This window comes from Arachis hypogaea, chromosome 10 (genome assembly GCF_003086295.3).
Source record: "Arachis hypogaea cultivar Tifrunner chromosome 10, arahy.Tifrunner.gnm2.J5K5, whole genome shotgun sequence".
Classification (NCBI taxonomy): Eukaryota; Viridiplantae; Streptophyta; class Magnoliopsida; order Fabales; family Fabaceae; genus Arachis; species Arachis hypogaea.
Genome location: NC_092045.1, coordinates 96,084,543 through 96,108,160, shown reverse-complemented (window position 1 = coordinate 96,108,160; position 23,618 = coordinate 96,084,543). Strand labels below are relative to the sequence as shown.

Sequence of the window (23,618 nt, the reverse complement as noted above, 5' to 3'; positions counted from 1 at the left end):
AAGGTCGGACAATCACGGAAAGAGAAAGCGAGATGATATGGATAGAAGAGACCCACCACCACAGACCCCAGAGAGACATATCCATATGATCTCAGGAGGATTTGCGGGAGGGGGACTCACCAAATCTTCTCGCAAAAGACATCTCAAAAGAGTCTACCAGGTCGGAGAGGAGTCACCCGACCTCCCTACCATTTCATTTACAAAAGAAGATGGGCAAGGAATAATCCCTGGACACGATGATCCAGTGGTCATAACTATGATCCTAGCAAATGCCCATCTCCACAGAACCCTAGTAGACCAAGGAAGCTCGGCGGATATTCTTTTCAAGCCGGCTTTCGACAAGTTGGGGTTAGACGAGAAAGAATTAAGAGCCTACCCCGACACCCTATATGGATTAGGGGACACGCCAATAAAACCACTGGAATTTTTGCCCCTCCACACCACTTTTGGGAGAGGGGAAAAATCAAAAACTCTGAGCATAGACTTCATAGTCATAGATGTAGGGTCAGCATACAATGCTTTGATCGGCAGAGCTACCCTTAATCGGCTTGGAGCAGTGGTATCCACTCCCCACCTCTGCATGAAATTTCTGACCTCAGCGGGAATAGCAACGGTAAGGGGAGATCAAAAGTTAGCAAGAAAATGCTACAATGAAAGCCTAAATCTGAGAGGAAAGGGTAAAGAAGTCCACACAGTAGAACTCGGGGGCGCAAGGGCAAGAGAAGAGCTACGACCACAACCGGGAGGAAAAACCGAGGAAATACAGGTCGGAGGGGAAGAAGGAAAAAACACTCATATAGGAGCCAACTTGGGGGAAACCCTAAAGCAAGAATTAATCGAGCTCCTAAGAGATAACTCTGACCTTTTCGCCTGGAAGGCTTCTGACATGCCCGGGATTGACCCCGAGCTCATGTCCCACAAGCTCTCGGTTTATCCAGGGTCCCGACCTGTACAACAGAGAAGACGCAAGCTCGGCACAGAGCGAGCCCTAATAGTGGAAGAGCAAGTACAGGCACTCCTGGAAGCCGGCTTTATTAGAGAGGTCAAGTATCTAACATGGCTAGCCAATGTAGTGCTAGTCAAAAAACAGAATGGTAAATGGAGAATGTGCGTCGACTATACTGACCTAAATAAGGCATGTCCTAAGGACCCCTATCCCCTACCAAGTATTGATACCCTAGTAGACTCCAGCTCGGGGTACCAATACTTGTCATTCATGGACGCCTACTCGGGATATAATCAAATCCCGATGTATGAGCCCGACCAGGAGAAAACATCATTCATCACACCCAGAGCTAATTATTGCTACGTGGTCATGCCATTCGGATTAAAGAATGCAGGAGCCACATACCAGAGGTTGATGAATAAAGTGTTTTCCTCTCACCTGGGGACCCTAATGGAGGTATACGTTGACGACATGCTAGTGAAAACCAAGAAGGAAGTCGACCTCTTATCCGACCTCTCGCAAGTCTTTGATACCATAAGGCTGCATGGGATGAGACTAAATCCTGCAAAATGTGCCTTCACGGTGGAAGCAGGAAAATTCCTAGGATTTATGCTAACACAAAGAGGGATTGAGGCCAATCCCGATAAGTGTAGAGCCATCCTAGAAATGAAAAGTCCGACCAGTTTGAGAGAAGTCCAGCAGCTCAATGGCCGACTTGCAGCCCTCTCCAGATTTTTGGCAGGATCGGCACTAAAATCCCTTCCACTATTTTCCTTATTAAGGAAGGGATGCCAATTCGAATGGACTCCGGAATGCGAGGAGGCGTTCCAAGAGTTCAAAAAGTTCTTAAGCCAACCTCCTATCCAAACCCGACCAGCACCAGGAAAGGACCTCGTTCTGTACTTATCCGTAGCAAGCAGGGCTGTCTCATCGGCCCTGATAAAAGAAGACGAGGTCGGGCAACACCCAGTCTACTTCATCAGTAAGGTCCTACAAGGCCCTGAACTAAGGTACCACAAACTAGAAAAGTTTGCCTACTCCTTAGTAATAGCCTCACGAAGGCTACGACCTTACTTTCAAGCTCATACGATAAGAGTCCGTACGAACCAACCCATGAAGCAAATCCTCCAAAAGACGGATGTTGCAGGGAGAATGGTTCAATGGGCAATAGAGCTCTCCGAGTTCGATCTGAGATATGAAACTCGGACAGCAATTAAAGCCCAATGCCTCGCCGACTTCGTGGCAGAATACGCAGGGGACCAAGAGGAAAAACCGACTACAGGGGAACTCTATGTAGACGGATCCTCCAACAAAACGGGAAGTGGCGCAGGCATAATATTGGTGGATGAAAGAGGAACCCAAATAGAGGTTTCCTTAAAATTTTCATTTCCGGCTTCAAATAATCAGGCAGAGTATGAAGCCTTGATCGCCGGACTAAAGTTGGCGGAAGAAGTCGGCGCGACAAAAGTGATGATATACAGCGACTCACAGGTGGTGACCTCCCAAATAAGTGGAGAATATCAGGCAAAGGACCCTAATATGAAGAGGTACTTGGAAAAAACCTTGGAGCACCTCGGGCGCTTTGCAGAAACCGAGGTCAAACACATAACTCGGGATCTAAACAGCAGAGCGGATGCCCTTTCCAAGTTAGCAAGTACCAAACCAGAGGGAAATAATAGAAGCCTGATTCAAGAAACCCTCCAAGAACCCTCGGTAGCAAAAACAGAAGATAAGCAAGAGGTACTCGAGGTAGTCGGTTTAAACCTTGGATGGATGAATCCCTTAGTCGAATACCTGAAATTCGACATCCTCCCTAAGGAAGAGAAAGAAGCTAAAAAGATCCGAAGGGAAGCACAACATTACACTTTGGTGAGAAATGTCCTTTACAGAAGAGGGATATCAACACCATTGTTAAAGTGCGTACCGACCTCAAAGACCGCCGAGGTATTGGAGGAAGTACATAGTGGGATCTGCGGAAACCATCTCGGAGCTAGGTCGCTTGCCAGGAAAGTAATCCGAGCAGGATTCTATTGGCCGACCTTGCAGAAAGATGCCACAGAATTTGTGAAAAAATGCCAACCATGTCAGATGCACGCAAATTTCCACGTAGCTCCACCAGAAGAGCTCATCAGTATTACTTCTCCATGGCCTTTTGCAAAATGGGGAATGGATTTGTTAGGTCCTTTTCCCCAAGCGCCATGACAAGTCAAATACCTGATCGTGGGGATAGATTACTTCACAAAGTGGATAGAAGCAGAACCATTGGCCACCATCACCGCTCAAAGAAGTCGCAGGTTTCTCTACAAAAATATCATCACAAGATATGGGATACCCCATTCCATTACTACAGACAATGGAACCCAATTTACTGACACCACCTTCAGAAGCTTAGTAGCCAGTATGAAAATCAAGCATCAGTTCACCTCGGTGGAGCATCCACAAGCCAACAGGCAAGCCGAGGCAGCCAACAAAGTCATACTGGCAGGGCTAAAGAAGAGATTGCAAGAAGCAAAGGGAGCTTGGGCTGAAGAGCTCCCTCAGGTGCTATGGGCCTATCGGACAACCCCCCAATCCGCCACGGGAGAAACACCTTTCCGACTAGTCTATGGTGTAGAAGCCATGATTCCAATAGAAGTCAATGAGCAAAGCCCAAGGGTAATTTTCCATGACGAGGTCGGAAATGTACGGGGACACAAAGAGGAGCTCGATTTGCTCCCCGAAGTCCGAGAAGGTGCCCAGATAAGAGAAGCGGCATTGAAACAAAGGATGACTACCAGGTACAACAAGAAAGTCATTCGAAGAACATTTGCCCCGGATGACTTGGTATTAATCAGAAACGACATTGGGGTCAACAAATCAGGAGAAGGAAAGCTCGCCGCAAATTGGAAGGGACCGTACAAAGTCAATGAAGTTTTAGGAAAAGGTTATTATAAAGTAACCGACCTGAATGGCGCTGAGTTACCAAGGTCGTGGCATGCTTGTAATATGAAAAGGTACTACAGTTAAAAGCGAACTCTACTCCCTGATGTACTCTTTTCCCAACTTCACGATTTTTTCCCAAAAGGGTTTTTTCTGGAGAAGGGTTTTTAATGAGGCATCATAGTAGAGACTAAGGGAAAATAGGCTATTAAGACCCTTAGTAGCAAGAAGGTACCTCCTCAAGTAATAAAGATCTTTTTCATTTACAATATCTCTTATAAACATCCTTTTCTATTTTTCTAAGTCTTTCTACGAAACGCGCCGACTTAAGCTCGACAAAACGTGAAAATCCCATGAACCGACCTAGATGGTCGTCAGGATAAAACGACGAGGTACAAGTCGGCGTAAAGAGGTTGTATGAGTTGATCGTAAAAACTCGGGAACCATCCGACTCATAAGTCGAAATGAGACCCGAGTAAACAAACTCGGAAGTACTCCGAGTAGATGAAAAACGCATCACAAAAATAACCTAAGCCATAAAAACTCACTAAAGCAAAGTCGAGTATAAAGGATAAAAAGAGATTGGAAAACCTGAGAAAAGTTTAAAGGTTGCCTAAAAACCCTTAAACAAAAAGGCTCGGAAAAACAAGACAAGCCAATAGGAAAGGTTTTTCAGAGAAAGATCAAGAGGGTTTTTGAAAAAACAAAACTGGAAAAGCATAAGCACATAAGGTAACTTAAACCCTTATCCAAAAAAGGGTATTTATTTCGTCAATCAAAACCCTTATTCAAAAGGGCACTCGCCAGAAATATTTTGTTAACGGCCTTAAAAGGCCAAAAGAAATTGTTCACAGGTCACCAAAACAACATATAAATAAGTTTAAAAAAAAGGGGGGGACTCACAGGCCGAGCCCCCATATAGCCATAAAAAATAAAGTCATTTTTTCAGAGGAGTAGACGGATCACCACCACCAGAGTCAGGAGGAGTGCCACCAGGACCAGGAAGAGAAGCTGAAGAGGAAGTCGGAGGAACAACTGAAGAACTCGGATCATCTTTGGAACGAGGAGGAGACTCAATAATCCTCTGCCCCCGAGTCTTCAATTCTGACTCGGAAACCACCACGGGGACAGGAGGATCCACGATGGCACCATCAATAACGACCTTATCAGGATGTAAAGGAGAAAGATCCAAGTCGGGAGCGATAACTCTGACTTGCTCCAGGAAAATTCTCCAAGACTCCTCGGCACCATCAGCAATAGAGTCCTCCAACTCGGCGTACGCGTTCTGAGAATTCAGCAAATCCTTCCTCACAGCCACAAGATCTTGAAATAAACTTTGGTAACTATCCTGTGCTGTCTTCCTCAAATTCGCCTCCATAGTACATAGGGCCCGCAGCTTACTCTCCTTCTCCCGAAGGCTATCCCTCTCCTCCCTCAACTTAGCCACCTCCTCCCTCAACTCCCTCTCTTGGTCTTGATAAGCAAGAAGCCTCCCCTCTAACTCCTCGACCTTCGAGGTTGCCCCCAAAGAGCTGAGGGGAGTCTTCTCAAAAAGATCCAAAAGTTTGCCACAAACACCTGCCGCCCTAAAACTCTCCTCGGCCAGGGTGGTGAGGTGGTTTCGAACAGAAACATCATCCATACTTATATAAGGATAGATGTTCTTTCGGACGAATGCAAGAGCATCCGCCTTAACCCCACCATCAAAAGAAGAGCCAGACTCTGAAGTCTTGCGCTTCTTCTTCTCTGGCTCAGGAAGAAGTTGGGCGGAAGGGAGTGGCCGAGACAAAGTTGAAGAAGAAATTATAATGGGCTGAGAGGGAATGCCCACATTCTTAGGAGGAGGAGGAGGAGGAGGAGGAGGAGGAGAGGTGATCGCCCTGGCACCACCGGACCTGGCCCGGGACTTTGCCTTAGCCTCCTGAACTCTCTGGTAAGATTCCTGAGCATTCTTCCTTGCCATATCTACAAGAGAAACAACTAGCAAAAGTTACAAGTCGGTAAAACTCAAGTCGGCAGAAACAAGTCGGAAATGAGGGATGCATGTACTACCTAGTTGTGACCGAATAAAAGTCGGCGTCCCCTGGAGAAATTTCCTCGTATCTAAATACGGGGCCCTCCCCCACGCTTCTCGGAAAAACCCCACAATGGCCGCCTCCACCTCGTCAAGGTCATCTAGACCATATTTCTCACAAGGGGAGGCCGCCAGCCAATAAAGGGGAAAGCGAGGGGAAGGATGCTCATCCAGGAAAAAGGGGTGGTGACCCTCTACGGCTTGCACTTTGAAAAAATAATTTTTGAAATCATGAAAGGATTCGTCAAAGAGGGTGAAAATTCTCCGACCTTGTATGGCTCGGAAAGACACCCATTGTTGTTTGTTATTTAGCCCACTAAAGGGCTTAGTCATGTGAAAGAGATAAAAGAAAATTCTCAAAGAGGTCGGAAAGTCCAAAGCATGGCTAACAAACTGATAGATTTTCAGAAAACCCCAAGAATTAGGGTGAAGTTGGGTAGGAGCAACTCAACAGTGGTGCAAGACAGATATTTCAAAATCCGAAAAAGGAAGGAAAACACCCAAGCGGGTGATCATACATTCATATATAAAGAAAAAATGAGGAGCCGCCTCATCGGCCCTCCCAAAACAAACCCGGTCTTCCGGACCCGGGACTATCAACTCATATTTTGGCTCGTCCTCCTCTGAAGTACAAAGCCTGTGATGAGTACGAAGATGAGTAATAAACTCAGCGTCGACCAAGGGTTCCTCCCCAAGGACAGTGACATCAACCCACTGAGAAAGAACATCTACAGAAGCCATTTTTTCTTTATATAATGAAAGGTGACAGAAACCTACAAAAAGAAAAAGGAAAAGAAAATCAAAAACACGGTCCCTAAAGGGAAGAGATGCGAAGCCAAAATCTACAGACCAACCTATCCACCCACAAAAACGAAAAGCATGCAAACATAAGGCATGACATGAAAGAAGCAAAGCTAACCTTTATCCGAGAAGTGAAGGTTGGAAAAAGAAGAAATCTTCGAGCACAAGAATGCAGCACAAACAAGGAGAGAAGAAGTTGGAAAGATTGCAGAAACGAAAAAATGAAAGAGAGGGAAAGTATTTATAAACATACTAAGGGGCATAATGGTAAAAGCGGAGCAGTCATTAATGAGATTGCACCGTTACCAAAGCCCTCAATCCCTAAATGCTTCTCCAACGGACACGACGCTTGAATTGACGTAACTGTCAGAAACAAAAGGTCGCGAAAATCACGTCGGTTTTTAAGACCCATGTTTCCTCCAAGTAAGTCGACTACGAACCCGAGTTAAGTACTTGAACCCAAACTTTAAAGAAATTTTGGGCTCAAGTAGGGGCACTGTTCATACCCTGGCCCAATGTCAAAGGCCCAGGTCCAAATAAAAGGCCTAGTCCGAAGGATTAGGCCTAACTAAGCACCGACCTCCACATAAGAAGTCGGTGTCAACTACGACTTACTCTAAAGAAGTCGGGCGTGAGATTAGCTGGCAGATAAACACTCATTCAAATGAGTAACCGCCCCTAAAATCTCTCTAACCGCTTCGCAAAGCCATATCTTAACCTCCCTAAGATAATGGGACGGTTAATACCCTAAAGATATGGCACTACTCCAACGGTGGTTATTGGCTCACCACTATAAATACACTGACACCTCTCAGGTATCTCTAAGTCCCAATACTCTCTAGACCTGCTCACACCCTTGCTAACTTAGGCATCGGAGTGTCTTTGCAGGTACCATCCCCCATTCACTCGCGAACACAAGTCGGACGGAGTCTCCCGAGCCGCATACTCATATGGAAACTTCCTCCTTCGTACGTTTGGGCCAGCCAACGCCATCCATTCAGTCAATCTCCGGTTACCCACCGTAACAATAGGCGACTGAAATTTTCAAGAGAGAGACTTAAAATTCTTATGCAAGACCAACCTTTAATAAAATTTAAAAATAATAAATTCATACATGCATAAATAAGATTTCATAGTCTAAGCATAACACACGAAATAAAAATCACTCCTGCATAACATATTCCTCTTTTTCTCTTCATATATTGAAACACATGTTCTATTTCAGTTATATTAAAATATTAATATTAAAAAATATTAATACTAGACTCTTTTATTTACATTTTAATATTTTATTTATTTATTTATTTTACAACAATATTGTTTATTTGGTCTACTTTCGGTGTATTTCTTGTGTGTATTATTTATCGTTGACATAAAAATTGAAAAGTTATCCGAAGAAACTAAATCAAATTCTAAATATATAGTGGAGTGATAAGCACGCAGAGAGGAATATTAAGACGGACAATAACCACGAAAACATAGCGGGGGTGACAATGAGAAGGAGTGTTTATGCCCTAGTACAAAGTCCCTAGCCACACAGCAGCAATGTAGGGTCCACCAAGACAACGACAGTTGGTCCGACGCATTCAAATGCCACACCACCGCTCGGTCCCCTAACCTACTAAAGACTATTAACCTGCCTCCGTCGCTGTCAAACTCCCTTCCACCCCTGATAATTTCTTGCATTTGGCTAAGGCATGTCCACGCGTCACTCTTCCATTGGCTATTTCCCAGATCTCCCGGTCCCCACCAGATAGACTTGTTTCGCATAATCACGCCACCTATCTTCAACCACCACCACAGCCATAACCATATCACAAACAATATCAAACACAAGAATTTTCATTTTTCCACGGAGCCATCACACCATGGCTTCCAAGTTATGTGATTCATGCAAGTCAGCCTCAGCCACCGTCTACTGCCGCCCTGACGCCGCCTTCCTCTGCTCCCCCTGCGACTCCAAGGTCCACGCCGCTAACAAGCTCGCCTCCCGCCACCCTCGCGTCTCACTCTGCGAGGTCTGCGAGCAGGCACCTGCTCACGTCACCTGCAAGGCCGACGCCGCCTCCCTCTGCCTTGCCTGCGACCGGGATATCCACTCCGCCAACCCTCTCGCTTCCCGCCACGAGCGAATCCCCGTCACTCCCTTCTATCACTCCCTCGCCGCTACCGTCAAGTCTCCGGTCAACTTCCTTGATGACCACAGGTTCTTCTCCGACGCCGATGCTGATGCGGATGTTGACGTCAGCACTGAGGAGGCCGAGGCTGCTTCCTGGCTCCTTCCCACACCTTCTAACCCTTCCAAGGCAGATCTGAACTCGTCTCAGTACATCTTCCAGGAGATGGAACAGGTTCCGTATGTAGATCTGGATTACGGCAACGTGGATCCCAAATCGGAGCCGAAGAGCTCCGCCACCACCGACGGAGTTGTTCCGGTGCAGAGCAAGACCGCTAACGAGCACTACTTTGAGCCTTTCGCCTACGGTGGCTACAAGTACAACTCGCAATCTCAGTCACAGTCACAGATGAGCCATAGCGTAAGAACAATCTCTGGAGTTGATTCATTTTCTTTTCCAGTTTCTTATGTGAAGTGTGAAGTAATGTTTTGAACTTTTCGTGTTCGTTTTTTGCGTTTTTTATCGTTTAGGTGTCGTCGTCGTCGATGGACGTTGGTGTTGTACCGGACGGGAACGCGATGTCTGAGATATCGACCTGCAAGGTAGCATCGTCGGTGGAGGGAGGGAACCAGGCAGTGACGGTGACGGCGCAGTTCTCGGCGGCGGATAGGGAAGCTAGGGTTTTGAGGTATCGGGAGAAGAGGAAGAACCGAAAGTTCGAGAAGACTATTCGCTACGCTTCTCGTAAGGCTTATGCAGAAACGAGGCCAAGGATCAAAGGCAGATTCGCCAAGCGCACTGAGGTTGACCCTCTCAATGGATACGGCGTCGTTCCGTCGTGTTAATTTTCCGTCTTTTTGTATGGAATCACCGAATCAATAACCATAATAACGATGATTAATATATGCTGGGGTTACTTGCTCTCTTCTTTTTTTCTTATTCTCCTGTTTGCTTTTCTATGTATATATTTTTTTGTATGAATTATGCAATGTATAAAGTTGCAAACTCTTTTGCCATCTGTTTTGTAGCTTAATTGTATCTTGTCTTTTGGTTTTTGTTTTTCACCGTTTTGAGGAATTCGGTAGTTTCTTTTGCCTTGGGCCAAGCAAGTAAGAATAAGCATTTTCTGGTTGTCTCCCATCAAGGGTTCAGATATATATGGCTAGAATGCAGATTTGTCTTGTGAACTTGTTGTGTATCAAAATCTGAAATATTATTGGCCAATTGAGGAGCCTTCCTCGATCTCATTAAATATTAATTCTTGTGTTAAACACTAGCGAGATTGAACCCAACTTCAATTCCTGTCTCTTGCTCGACAAGAACTAGATTTCAGGAGAATTTTGTCTACAAGTAAATTCTTAATTTAACTGTGGTTCATTTGGATTGAGAAAATTGCAAATCTTATGAACATTTTGTAAGGATGCGGCACTAAGGTAATTCAAAAGAATTAACTATCGCTATGGTTTATCTGTATCATCCCTACCAGAAGTTTATTTTTAGAAGCCGTGGGTGCTTGGGATTGTTTGATCGGAATGGATTATGGATCCTCAATTAAAAAAATTGAGGGAATAAATTGTAATTTTTAATTTTTTAGTATATAATGAATTAGCTTTTTATTAAATTGGAATTTGAATAAAAGTGATTTTATAGGATTGATTTTGGATAGAAGTGAATCTGTATTAAGTGTCAACATAATTTATATTTGATAATTTTATACTAAAATTAGTTTTAATAAAATAAATTTTGTTTGAATAACATTAGTTGACACTTAATTTATATTTGATAATTTTATACTAAAATTAGTTTTAATAAAATAAATTTTGTTTGAATAACATTAGTTAAAATTACTTTTAGATAGATAATTATTAAAAAAAATATGCTATTAAATTATAATATTATTTTTTAAAAATTTAATTTTTTATACTTTTATCTAGTATGTTTTTTATATAATATTTTTTTAAGTATTTTTAGTATTCTTTTTTAGTATGTTATAATTTTTTATTATTATTATTATTTATGATTAATTTATTTCTTTTAATTTATTCTACTTAATGGGATTAATAAATTATATTATAAAAAAATAATAAATATAATATACAAAAATCACAATTATAAAAGCATATAATGTTTAATAAAAATAAAAATAACAAAATAAAAGAAAAAGAGAACTCAAAGAAAAACAATAAAATTTTCATAAATAAAGCAATAACATGTATAAAGGATAGGATTGGTAGAAGGAAATTAAAAAAACGTAGAAGCTTGTTAGTGAAATACGAAATTGGGATTTGTTACTTCTTACTTCTACCGTTTACAAGAAAAAAAAGTATCCAAACATAAAATTGAAGCATTCAAGAAATTTGAACGTGCTTTTCATCCTTCAAACACAAAAACAAACATACCTTTGATGTTTTTCTTTCATATTTTTTTAATTTCATTTATAAAATTTATAGTGAGAGATCATAATTTACTCTTTTAAGTAAAAAAAAAATTGAGAAGTTCCGATCTGGTTAGAAGAAATTCTGCAAGTTAAAAAATCCAACGATGAAATTAGAGGGTTTAAAAATTTAATCAAAATTCAATTAGGGTTTATAATTTAGGTTCAATCGGAGTTGAATTAAATATAATAAAATAATATATTTATATATACAATTGATATTATATGTATACAAAAAATCTGTTACCGAATCAAACACTCTTATAAAATACATATTAAAATATAAAATTTATTATATTATATTAAAATTAGGTTTTTACACTTAATAATAAAACTGACTTAACATGTTTCTAAGAATATTTTCTAACTTATTTCTTCTAATTCATCAAATCAAATTAATAATAGCTAATTAATAATATTAATTAATTAATTTAAATAAATATCTTAATATCATATAATTTATTATAATATTTATTAGTTTATTTTGATAGTGTTTTTTAAATTATTTCTTTTAATGTTCTTATAGTAATTTTTAATTTACTAAACAAAATCAATTATACTAATTTGGTTAGATAACTGTAGTCTTCTGATTTTCTATATCTAGATAGCCAAACAAAATTATAAAAATCATCATTTTTATCACTTTTTTATTTTAGCTCTTTTTTGTGTCTCTTTTTTCCTTTTTTGTGTACCTTTTTTATGTTTAAATATATTCAAATTAATTCTATCTTATATCAATTTGTTTTCTCTTATTTATTTTGATTTATATATATATAGTACTTATTGATATTGTTTTTTTTTAAATGTTCTTTAATATGAATTTTTTTATGTTTTATTATTATTAATAATTTTTTAATTTTTTACCAATTATAAATCTTCCTACAATGATTCTTTCATAGAATATTTTTTATTTAGTAGATCTATTTTTTCATTGTCTTTTACCAAAAATGATATATATCAGAAAAGAATAGAAAGATGCAAACTGAATTTTGAACTTTAAATTCAAATCAGAGAATGATTATTAAATTGAGATCTATAATTTTTCTAATAAATCTAAATTTTTTATTTTATTATTATTGAAAATTTCAAATACCATAATAGAATTTTAGATTTTTTTTAATCTTATTATTCTTGAGCTATACATTAAACTAATTATGAATTTTGCTTTAATTATGTCATAAAATAATGTTTTACCATTAATGACTTGCTACACAACAGCACAAGTGGAGTTTAGTAGTCAAAAATTGCTGGCCATTTATTTAACCACCATCAATTTTAGAGATACCAGCAATTAACATTCATGTGTGTCGCTAATAAGGACTTTTATCATAATCCACTTATTCAGTTTCTTATTTATTTTATAACCAACAATTTCTCTCACAGCTGATTTTAGTTTTATTTTTTATTTTTTTTAATTGATAAGAAATTAATTAAAATAATAATAGCTCAAAATCTAATAGAAGATATAGTTTTCCATTTAGTCTATTGCCATTATTATGAAAATTATTCTAAATTAAATTATATTGCCACTTACAAAATTTTCATTTGCCGTAGATATGATTATAGGTACATAGTGATCTGAAGTCTTCACTATTAAAATTGCGGCAAATAGAAAACCGCTGCATGTTTTTATTAAAGCACCTATTAAAATTGTGGCGGTTCTGAATTGTCGTCCTTTTTTTAAAAAAATAGAGACAATTTTACAACTGTCGTAAAATCAATTATCTAATTAGCAACAGTTATACCATCGATTGCTAAAAATCACCACGAAAACAACTGTTCGCGCTACTAACTAGGAAGATTCACTCAACTGGTAAAACCATTCTGCATTGATTTAAAACCGCTACGAATCATAAAAAAAAAAAACCACTGCTAATCTCTGCTTTTTTTATAGCACTAACATAACACACGCTGTTTGAGCTATTTCTCGATTCATTTAACATAATTTTTTCATTACTTATAATATTTTTTTATTTGAAAAATAGATAACAATAATAAAAATAATTATACTATAATTTGCTCTCAATTATATATGTTTAAAATGATAAAAATCAATTATTATACATTTAAATTATAATAACGTAAACATTGTATCTAATAATTAAATTTAATTATTCATATATTATCAAAATTATAATTATTCTTCATCATATTCCATTTTTTTCATCTATTGGTAATGTTTTCTTAATTTAAATTGATTGAATATATATATATATATATATATATATATATATATATATATATATATATATATATATATATATATATATATATATATATATATTGCCTAATTGTATAAATATACTGTTTGGGTATATGATTAGACGAGGTTGTATTTTGTGTATTTTATTACTTTATTAAAATTCATTATATTAAATTATTAAAATTATGGTAGAGATTATCATTATATCATTATTATTATCATATCAATTTTTTTATATTTTTTGTCTATATTAATTTAAATATTAAGTTTTTTTATTGTTTTTTATTTTCTTATACTGTGTGTTCATCTTTGTAAAGGTTTATTGTAAGTTATAGCAAAGTACTCTATATTTTTTATTCCTTTTTTTTTCATACACAAAAAAACCAGCCAACAAGTTCTTTTTCTTCCTTCTTTTAATAATTTTGTTTATCTTATATTTCTATTTCTATTTCTTTCATTATTAAATACTTTTTTAATTTTTTATTTTAATTTTAATTTATGCATTTGTTTTTTTTTTAATTTTCACGAGTTCATAATTACTATTCATATTTTTGTGGTTGATAATAAGATAAATACTTATTGATTATCACTTTAAAAAGTATATTTTTTCAGTACGACTAGATATCCTTTAAAAGTGACTTTTTATTCAATATTTTATTATAATAATTTAAAAAAAATTAAAACAAATACATCTAAATAGATTTAGTGTCTTTTTAAAATTAAATACACATTCAAAATACAAACTAAATAAAACTAAAATTTAAAATTTAAAATTTAAAATTTCTGTTTCAGTTTTACCATTTTAATTATTAATAGATTATCATTTAAATACACATTCAAAAATTAAATTCGATACAATTGAAGATTTTAATTTTAAAATTCAAAAACTAAATCTTAAGGGTTTTAAATATTAACCCACACATCTGAAACTTCCTAAAAGAAATCATATTTTAAACTAATATGTTAGATATACTTTTATCGAATAATAAGATCTAAATACTTAGTTTAATTATTCATTTTAATAATTTTAAAAATGTTAATAAAAAATGAGAAATATTAGATGCATTTTTATCGAATAAGATATAAAAAAATTAGTTTTATTTTTAACGTTTAAATAAATTAAATTTTAGATTTATAATTTTAGATGTGTAATAACTGAAAAAATAACCAATTTTTACAAACATACATTTTAATAATTTTAAAAGCGTTAATGTTCAAATAAATAACGATAAAATCTAACAAATAATAAAAAATAAAAAATATTAGATGAATTTTTATCGAATAAGATATAAAATTTTTTTTTATATTTAACGTTTAAATTTAATTTTTTGATTTATGATTTTGGATGTGTTATAGAAATATTTTGTGTATCACTTAATTATTTTAGATGTGTTATAATTGAAAATAAAAATAATTTTTTAGGAACATACATTTTAATAATTTTAAAAACATTAATATTCAAATAAGTAACAAAAAATCTAACTATTAAAAAAAGAGAAATAATAGATGAGTTTTTATTGAATAAGATATAAAAACTTAATTTTATTTTTAATGTTTAAATTTAAATTTTAGATTTATGATTTTGGATGTGTTTCAAAAATATTTTTTGTATAACTTAATAATTTTAGATGTGTTACAACTTACAATTGTAAAAAAAATTAATTTTTACGTACATACATTTTAATACTTTTAAAAGCGTTAATGTTCAAATAAGTAATGAAAGAATCTAACTATAATAATAAAAAAATTGTTAAAAACTATAAACCTTTATTAAATTTTTATTTGTTATCCTTTTTTTCCTCCCGAATAGTTGCTATTGCTCTTTTATATATTTATCTTTAATTCGGTTTAATTATTTTATGTTGGTGGTATTCTCTAATCATTCTAAAGATAAAGATTTAAAAAATGAAAGAAAGAAAAAAAAAAGAAAAAAAAAAAGAATATTGATACATAGACTCATAATTCATTTATTGTTTAATTCAAATGTTGATATAATATTATTAAAATTTTATTCGACAATATAATGAATGTGTTTTGAGTTAGCATGCAAGTCACTCGAAATGGGAATCAAATAGCACTACTCATCTAATAATAATAAAATATTAAATATGAAATAATAAATTTACCTGTAGAGGAGTGATACTCATTTATAGAGATTTTTGTAAAGAACGTGAGAGAGAGAAGAAGAAAAGAATGTACAAAAGAGAGAAAGAAACATACAAATAAAATAGAAAAATGATAAAATAGCCACTTTATGAAGTGGTGGGTAGAAAGTTAGAGAAATTTTAATATTTAAAATTTAAATTAATTTTAATTACTAACATGTTAGCTAAAAGCAATGTGTTTTAATTAAATTTAATTAAATAACATTATTTAAATTTTAAAAACTGATCAAAGACTAAATTTTAGTATACAAATAATATTTTCTATATTTTTTTGGTGTCTACTTTAAAAGTATATAATAAAATTAAAAATAAAAATATCAAATTGTTGCATGCCTAGAAATTGAGATTGATTATATGTTAACATCACCTTAAAAAAATTCATGTAACGTGAATATACATTACAATTAAGACAATTGCATATTTTTATTGATTGATTTATTTATTTTGAATATGTTTTATCCTCTATTTATTCGCTAACCCAACCCTTGATTTTTATACAAGCTCGTTATCGGTATATTATAAGTATTTCTAGTAAGTGATGTGGATAAACTCTTATAATCATAATAATTATATTGAGTACTTTTTTTTGTGTGTCTATAACTTAATTATTTGAACATATAATTGAAAGTATAAGTAAACCATTGAGAAAAATTATAATTTTTATATACAATGCTGCTTGATTTAGTTTTATGATTATCATTAAATCATGAGAAATATTATAATATTTTATATTTTTTGTTTACAATCAATTTATTAATAAATATTAAATATTTATAGCAATGTAAAACATATTTTTTGATAATAAAAAATTGATCAATAATGAAATAAGAAAGATTCGACATGAAAATTTTAAAATATATATTTTAAAAAATTTAAATTTAAATTTAATTTTATCGTTGAATTTAATGCCAGTTAAATCTGTTGGTAGTTATTAATTTAATTATTAATTAATAATATATTACTATCGAGTTTACTGGAAAAAATTACGATGGTAAAAATTACTAGCAAAATTTTTTCGATGATTACAAAAAAAATCCATCGATAAATAATTACCAGCGAGGTTTATACCATTAGATTTACTCCAACGATAATTTCGACAATAAACTTATATTAATAGCAAATTATTTTGGTAAATCTGCCGGTAAATCCTACGAATTTGTTGTAGTGATGTTAGTATGCCATGTCAATATGTCACCTCAGCATATTATAAAAAAAAATATTTGAGAAATTAATATGAGTCACAAATATCAATTTTAAGAACTAAATTGAGTAAATAGAAATTTTGGAGACTAATTTAAAATTTAAATATAATTTTATGGATCAATTTGAGTATTAACTCAATAATTTTAATAATTACTTTATTTTTAACAAGACAAAAAATTAAGAAAAATCAATGAGAATAAAATCATATTGAATACTTTTCAAGTATTCAAAAACAAATTATCAATGTATTAATAGTACGAAATTCATAAAACAAATATTAAAAAAATAATTTTAATTTTTTATTAAAATGAAAAAAGTAAAAATTATGAAATTTGAATACAAAACTTCAAACTTAAATGAGTTGCTTTAAATTAAATCATTAAACATTATACAAAGACAATATGTAAAACCTAGAAATTTTAGAAGATTTTATTAAGAACTAATTTTGATTTATTTATTCATTAAGTACTTTAATCTCAAAAATGATTTTATTAAAGATAATTAAAACAAATTCTAATTAATTGAGTTTAAAATAATCTAAAGTTTTATTTGATTTTATAATTATTGAATTATTTTCTATATTTTAATTATAAAGTTTAGCAAATGTAAAATAATAAGAATTTTATATGATTTAGTTTAAATAATTGAGATTTCGAAATTTAATACTTTAATTTTTATAAACAAAGAAAATTAATTATATTATCTTATATTTTAAATTAGAATATTTAGTTAAAAACTAATTATTAAATTGATAAATAAATAATATTTTTAAAAATTTTTAAGGAATTAAATTAGATTTCAAATTTATACAATACAATATACTCTAATTTTATTAAAATTTACCAAACCCCAAATTACCAAAAAATTCTTAATCACCTTTGCTCCAAATTAAACCCTAATTCCCAAATTGAAAACCCTAACCCTTTTACCTTAACCCCTCACCGCCACTCTCCCTAGCCATAAACTCCCCTAGCCGCATAGTTTCCCCTTCACTCATCCTCACCAACGAATACACATACATCTAAGAAGAAGAAAGGGAGAAAAGGGAAAGGGAGAGAGACCCGCAGGAAGAGAGGAAGAGATCTGCAATCGAGAAAGGGAGGAGAGGAGAGCGACACAGCCGCTGCAAGCTAGCTGCCGCCAAGCCCGTCAGCCATGTCGTTTGTCTTCATCACCGCCAGCTGAAGAGAGATGCGATGGAGGGAGAGAGAGGGTCCGCGGAGGGTGGTCACCGATCGTGGAATCCGCGCCAGCTCCGTCACGGAGGAACGTCCCTGTCATCGTGAGCTGTCGCCATCGCTGACCAGAACCCATAGTCGTCGCCATTTCCTACGCCATCGTTGCCCCAGCCTTGCCGCCAGGTTGTCGCTCAGTCGCACTGAGGGAGAACGCTTGCGGGAAGAGAGAAGATGCCACTAAGGATCCCGTTGCTGTCAGATATGTTTTGATTAGAGATTGTTGATGAACGAAATCGGAGGATGGATGATGATGATTGAATTTGAATGAAGGATGATGAGAATTGATTTTAAAGTATGATTTTGAATGAATTTGAAATGAGATATGAACTGATGAATGATGATAATATTGAGAATGATGTGGATATTGATGAATTATGATTGAAATATTCATATGGCTTATTTATTTGAATTATTTGAGACACAAGTTTTCTTGGGTAGACGTAGTGGCTTGCCACCACTTGTTCCAAGTTGAGACTCGATACTCTGTTGACCCTACGATGTAAGGGTGATCGGGCACTTATAAATTCCTGGGAATAGTACTCCCATTGAGCGTTTTGATATATATATATGAGAAAAAGTTATGCATAGACTTATGGGGATGCGCGTCGGGGGACAGTCCAAGGGTTTAGCAAACCGGACTTGTCGGGTTGACTGTATAACCGACAGATGAGCTCATTAGCCATAGGACAGGCATGCATCATATGCATTTGTATGTTTTGCTTGGGTTTGAATTTGTTTTAGTTTGCCTAATTATTAAACTGTTATTAACTGCTACCTGAACTATTTGCTGTAACTGCTACCTAAACCTGTGCTTTCCTTGTTTATTTTACCTGTGTTTGTCCTGGTGTGCTACTTTTAAGAATAGGCTTTAGTGCTGAAGTGATGATTGTGTTGGTTGATTGCGTGGTTGGTTTCTGATTAAGATTTTCTTATAAGAAAAGAAAGGTTTTGGATTTCTGGATATTTAAATATTGATTTTCGAAAAGGGTTTTTGGATGACTAGTTGTTCGTTTTTAAAAGATTCAAAGGACAAACAATAATCACTGAGTTTAAAAATAGATTTCTCTTTAAAAATCTTATTATGACAATTCTGAAACTCTATGGTGAGGCCGTGTGGTTATATTCTCACCCCTACAGCTTTATCTTTTTAGGAGACAGTTCACGAAGGGTTGTATTGCATTTCACTTAGTCGATAATGCTGTTTAGTTTTTATTTATTTACCCCTAGCCATCAATATTATATAATGTAAGAGGGATATGAGTTGTATGATTTGTATGTACATAACATGTATAAGTTACTTTAGTAAGAAGTTTTGTATATGTATATACTTGTTTTGTTTTATTTAAAAAGTATTCTTTTTCCGCTTTTCAAAAAGAACAGTGATATGATTTTGAGTCAAAGGCTCCTATTTTATTATTAAGTATATGAAGTCATCGTTGATGAGCGGATAATTTATACGCTTTTTGGCATTGTTTTTAGGTAGTTTTTAGTAGGATCTAGCTACTTTTAGGGATGTTTTTATTAGTTTTTATGCAAAATTCACATTTCTGAACTTTACTATGAGTTTGTGTGTTTTTCAGTGATTTCAGGTATTTTCTAGCTGAAATTGAGGGATCTGAGCAAAAATCTGATAGGAGGCTGACAAAGGATTGCTGATGTTGTTGGATTCTGACATCCCTGCACTCGAAATGGATTTTCTGGAGCTATAGAACTCCAAATGGCGCGCTCTTAATTGCGTTGGAAAGTAGACATCTAGGGCTTTTCAGCAATATTTAATAGTCTATACTTTATTTGAGTTTAGATGATGCAAACTGGCGTTCAACGCCAGTTCCATGCTGTATTCTGGAGTAAAACGCCAGAAACACGTCACAAACCAGAGTTAAACACCAAAAATACGTTACAACTTGGCGTTTAACCCCAAGAGAAGCCTCTGCACGTGTAAAGATCAAGCTCAGCCCAAGCACACACCAAAGTGGGCCCCAGAAGTGGATTTTTGCACTTAGACTTATTTTTGTAAACCCTAGTGACTAGTCTAGTATAAATAGAACTTTTTACTATTATATTAGACATCTTTGGAATATCCTTAGATCATTTTTGGATTATCTTTTGATCCTTTGATCACATTTTGGGGGGCTGGCCATTCGGCCATGCCTCGACCTTCATCACTTATGTATCTTCAACGGTGGAGTTTCTACACACCATAGATTAAAGTGTAGAGCTCTGCTGTACCTCGAGTATTAATGCAATTACTATTGTTCTTCTATTCAATTCACGCTTATTCTTATTCTAAGATATTCATTCACACTTCAATCTGATGAATGTGATGATCCGTGACACTCATCACTATTCTCACTTATGAACGCGTGCTTGATAAACACTTCCGTTCTACCTGCGAAAGCTAGAGTGTGTATCTCTTGGATTTCTGACCCACGACGCATGGTTGCCTTGCCTGACAACTGAGCCTCTCATTCTGTGAGATCAGAGTCTTCGTGGTATAAGCTAGAATCCATTGGCAGCATTCTTGAGATTCGGAAAGTCTAAACCTTGTCTGTGGTATTCCGAGTAGGATCTGGGATGGGATGACTGTGACGAGCTTCAAACTCGCGAGTGTTGGGCATAGTGACAGACGCAAAAGGATCAATGGATCCTATTCCAACATGATCGAGAACCGACAGATGATTAGCCGTGCTGTGACAACGCATTTGGACCATTTTCACTGAGAGGATGGGAAGTAGCCATTGACAACAGTGACGCCCTACATACAGCTTTCCATAGAAAGGAGTAAGAATGATCGGATGAAAGCAGTAGGAAAGCAGAGATTCAGAAAGAACACAGTACCTTCATGCACTTATCTGAAATTCCCACCAATGAATTATATAAGTATCTCTATCTTTATTTTATGCTTTATTTATCTTTATATTCGAAAACCATTATAACCATTAGAATCCGCCTGATTGAGATTTACAAGATGACCATAGCTTGCTTCATACCAACAATCTCCGTGGGATCGACCCTTACTCACGTAAGGTTTATTACCTGGACGACCCAGTGCACTTGCTGGTTAGTTGTGCGAAGTTGTGAAGAATGTGTGTGAACCATAGTATTGTGCACCAAGTTTTTGGAGCCATTGCTAGGAATTGTTCAAGTTGTGAAAAGTATGAGTCACAATTTTACCTATCAAGTTTTTGGCGTTGTTGCCAGGGATTGTTCGAGTTTGGACAACTGACGGTTCATCTTGTAGCTCAGATTAGGTAATTTTCTTTTTAAAAAAAAAGTTTTCAAAAATCTTTTAAAATTTTTTTCTTCTTTTTCGTTTTTCCAAAATTTATTTTTGAAAAATCCAAAAAAATTATAAAATAAAAAAAATCAAAAATATTTTTGTGTTTCTTGTTTGAGTCTAGTGTCAATTTTTAAGTTTGGTGTCAATTGCATGTTTTTAAAATTTATGCATTTTTTCAAAAAATTCATGCATGGTATTCTTCATGATCTTCAAGTTGTTCTTGGTAAGTCTTCTTGTTTGATCTTCATATTTTCTTGTTTTGTGTCTTTTGTTGTTTTTCATATGCATTTTTGCATTCATAGTGTCTAAGCATGAAAAATTTCTAAGTTTGGTGTCTTGCATATTTTTCTTTTCTTGAAAATTTTTCAAAAATAAGTCTTGATGTTCATCTTGATCTTCAAAGTGTTCTTGGTGTTCATCTTGACATTCATAGTGTTCTTGCATATGTGTTTTAATCCAAAATTTTCATGTTTTGAGTCATTTTTGTGTTTTTCTCTCTCCTCATTAAAAATTCAAAAATAAAAAATATATTTTCCTTATTTTACTCATAATTTTCGAAATCTTTGGGTTGACTTAGTCAAAAATTTTTAAAATAAGTTATTTCTTGTTAGTCAAGTCAAGATTTCAATTTTAAAAATCCTATCTTTTCAAAATCTTTTTCAAAAATCAAATATTTTTCATTTTTCTTATTATTTTTCGAAAATTTTAAAAAGTAATTTCAAAATCTTTTTCTTATCTTTATTTAATGATTTTTGAAAACTTTACTAACAATTAATGTGATTGATTCAAAAATTTGAAGTTTGTTACTTTCTTGTTAAGAAAGGTTCAATCTTTAAATTCTAGAATCATATCTTTTAGTTTCTTGTTAGTCAAGTAATCAATTTTAATTTTAAAAATCAAATCTTTTTAATTTCCTTTTCAAATCTTTTTTAAAATATCTTTTAAAAAATTTGATTTCAAAATCTTTTCTAACTTCTTATCTTTTCAAAATTGATTTTCAAATCTTTTTCAACTAACTAATTGACTTTTTGTTTGTTTCTTATCTTTTTCAAAACCACCTAACTACTTTTCTCTCTCATCTTTCGAAAATCACCTTCCTCTTTTTCAAAATTCTTTTAATTAACTAATTGTTTCAAATTTTAATTTTAATTTTATTTCTTCTCTTAATTTTCGAAAATCACTAACTATTTTTCAAAAATAATTTTTGAAAACTCTTCTCTCTCATCTCTTTCTATTTATTTATTCATCTACTAACACTTCTCTTCTACTCAAAATTCGAACCCTCTTCTCTCCTCTACCTGTGTTCGGATTTTCTTCTTATTTTCTTCTACTCACATAAAGGAATCTCTATACTGTGACATAGAGGATTCCTCTTCTTGTCTGTTATCTTCTTTTTCATATGAGCAGGAGCAAGGACAAGAACATTCTTGTTGAAGCAGATCCTGAACCTGAAAGGACTTTGAAGAAGAAGCTAAGAGAAGCTAAAGCACAACAATCCAGAGAAAACCTTACAGAGAATCTCAAAAAAGAAAGAGATATGGCCGAACCCAACAATAACGCAAGGAGGATGCTTGGTGATTATACTACACATACTTCCAACTTTTATGGAAGAAGCATCTCAATCCCTGCCATTGGAGCAAACAATTTGAGCTAAAGCATCAACTAGTTGCTCTAATACAACAGAATTGCAAGTTTCATGGACTTCCATCAGAAGATCCCTATCAGTTTTTAACTGAGTTCTTGCAGATCTGTGATACTGTTAAGACTAATGGAGTAGATCCTAAAGTCTACAGGTTCATGCTTTTCCCTTTTGCTGTAAGAGATAGAGCTAGAACATGGTTGGACTCACAACCTAAAGATAGCCTGGACTCTTGGGATAAGCTAGTCACGGCCTTCTTGGCCAAGTTCTTTCCTCCTCAAAAGTTGAGTAAGCTTAGAGTGGATGTTCAGAGTTTCAAGCAAAAAGATGGTGAATCCCTCCATGAAGCTTGGGAAAGATACAAATAGTTGACCAAAAAGTGTCCTTCTTACATGCTTTCAGAGTGGACCATTTTGGATATATTCTATGATGGTCTATCTGAGTTCTCTAAGATGTCACTGGACCATTCTACAGGTAGATCCATTCACCTAAAGAAAACACCTGCAGAAGCTCAAGAACTCATTGACATGGTTGCAAATAACCAATTCATGTACACCTCTGAGAGGAATCCTGTGAGTAATGGGACGCCTCAGAAGAGG

The 23,618-nt window shown here is 34.7% G+C and overlaps 1 protein-coding gene and 1 non-coding gene across 2 annotated transcripts; one reads left to right on the top strand and one right to left on the bottom strand.

Annotated features, from left to right (window-relative positions):
- The first annotated feature begins 8,094 nt into the window (after window positions 1–8,094).
- LOC112716025 (zinc finger protein CONSTANS-LIKE 4) lies at window positions 8,095–9,873 on the top strand. Its single transcript, XM_025767865.3, has 2 exons — window positions 8,095–9,277; window positions 9,388–9,873. The coding sequence occupies exons 1-2, from the start codon at window positions 8,609–8,611 to the stop codon at window positions 9,700–9,702; spliced, it is 984 nt and encodes a 327-aa protein (XP_025623650.1). The 5' UTR covers window positions 8,095–8,608; the 3' UTR covers window positions 9,703–9,873.
- A 13,436-nt stretch (window positions 9,874–23,309) lies between these two features.
- LOC112718626 (small nucleolar RNA R71) lies at window positions 23,310–23,417 on the bottom strand. The gene has a single exon (XR_003160958.1). It is a non-coding gene; the product is annotated as a small nucleolar RNA R71 (small nucleolar RNA).
- Window positions 23,418–23,618: the final 201 nt, after the last annotated feature.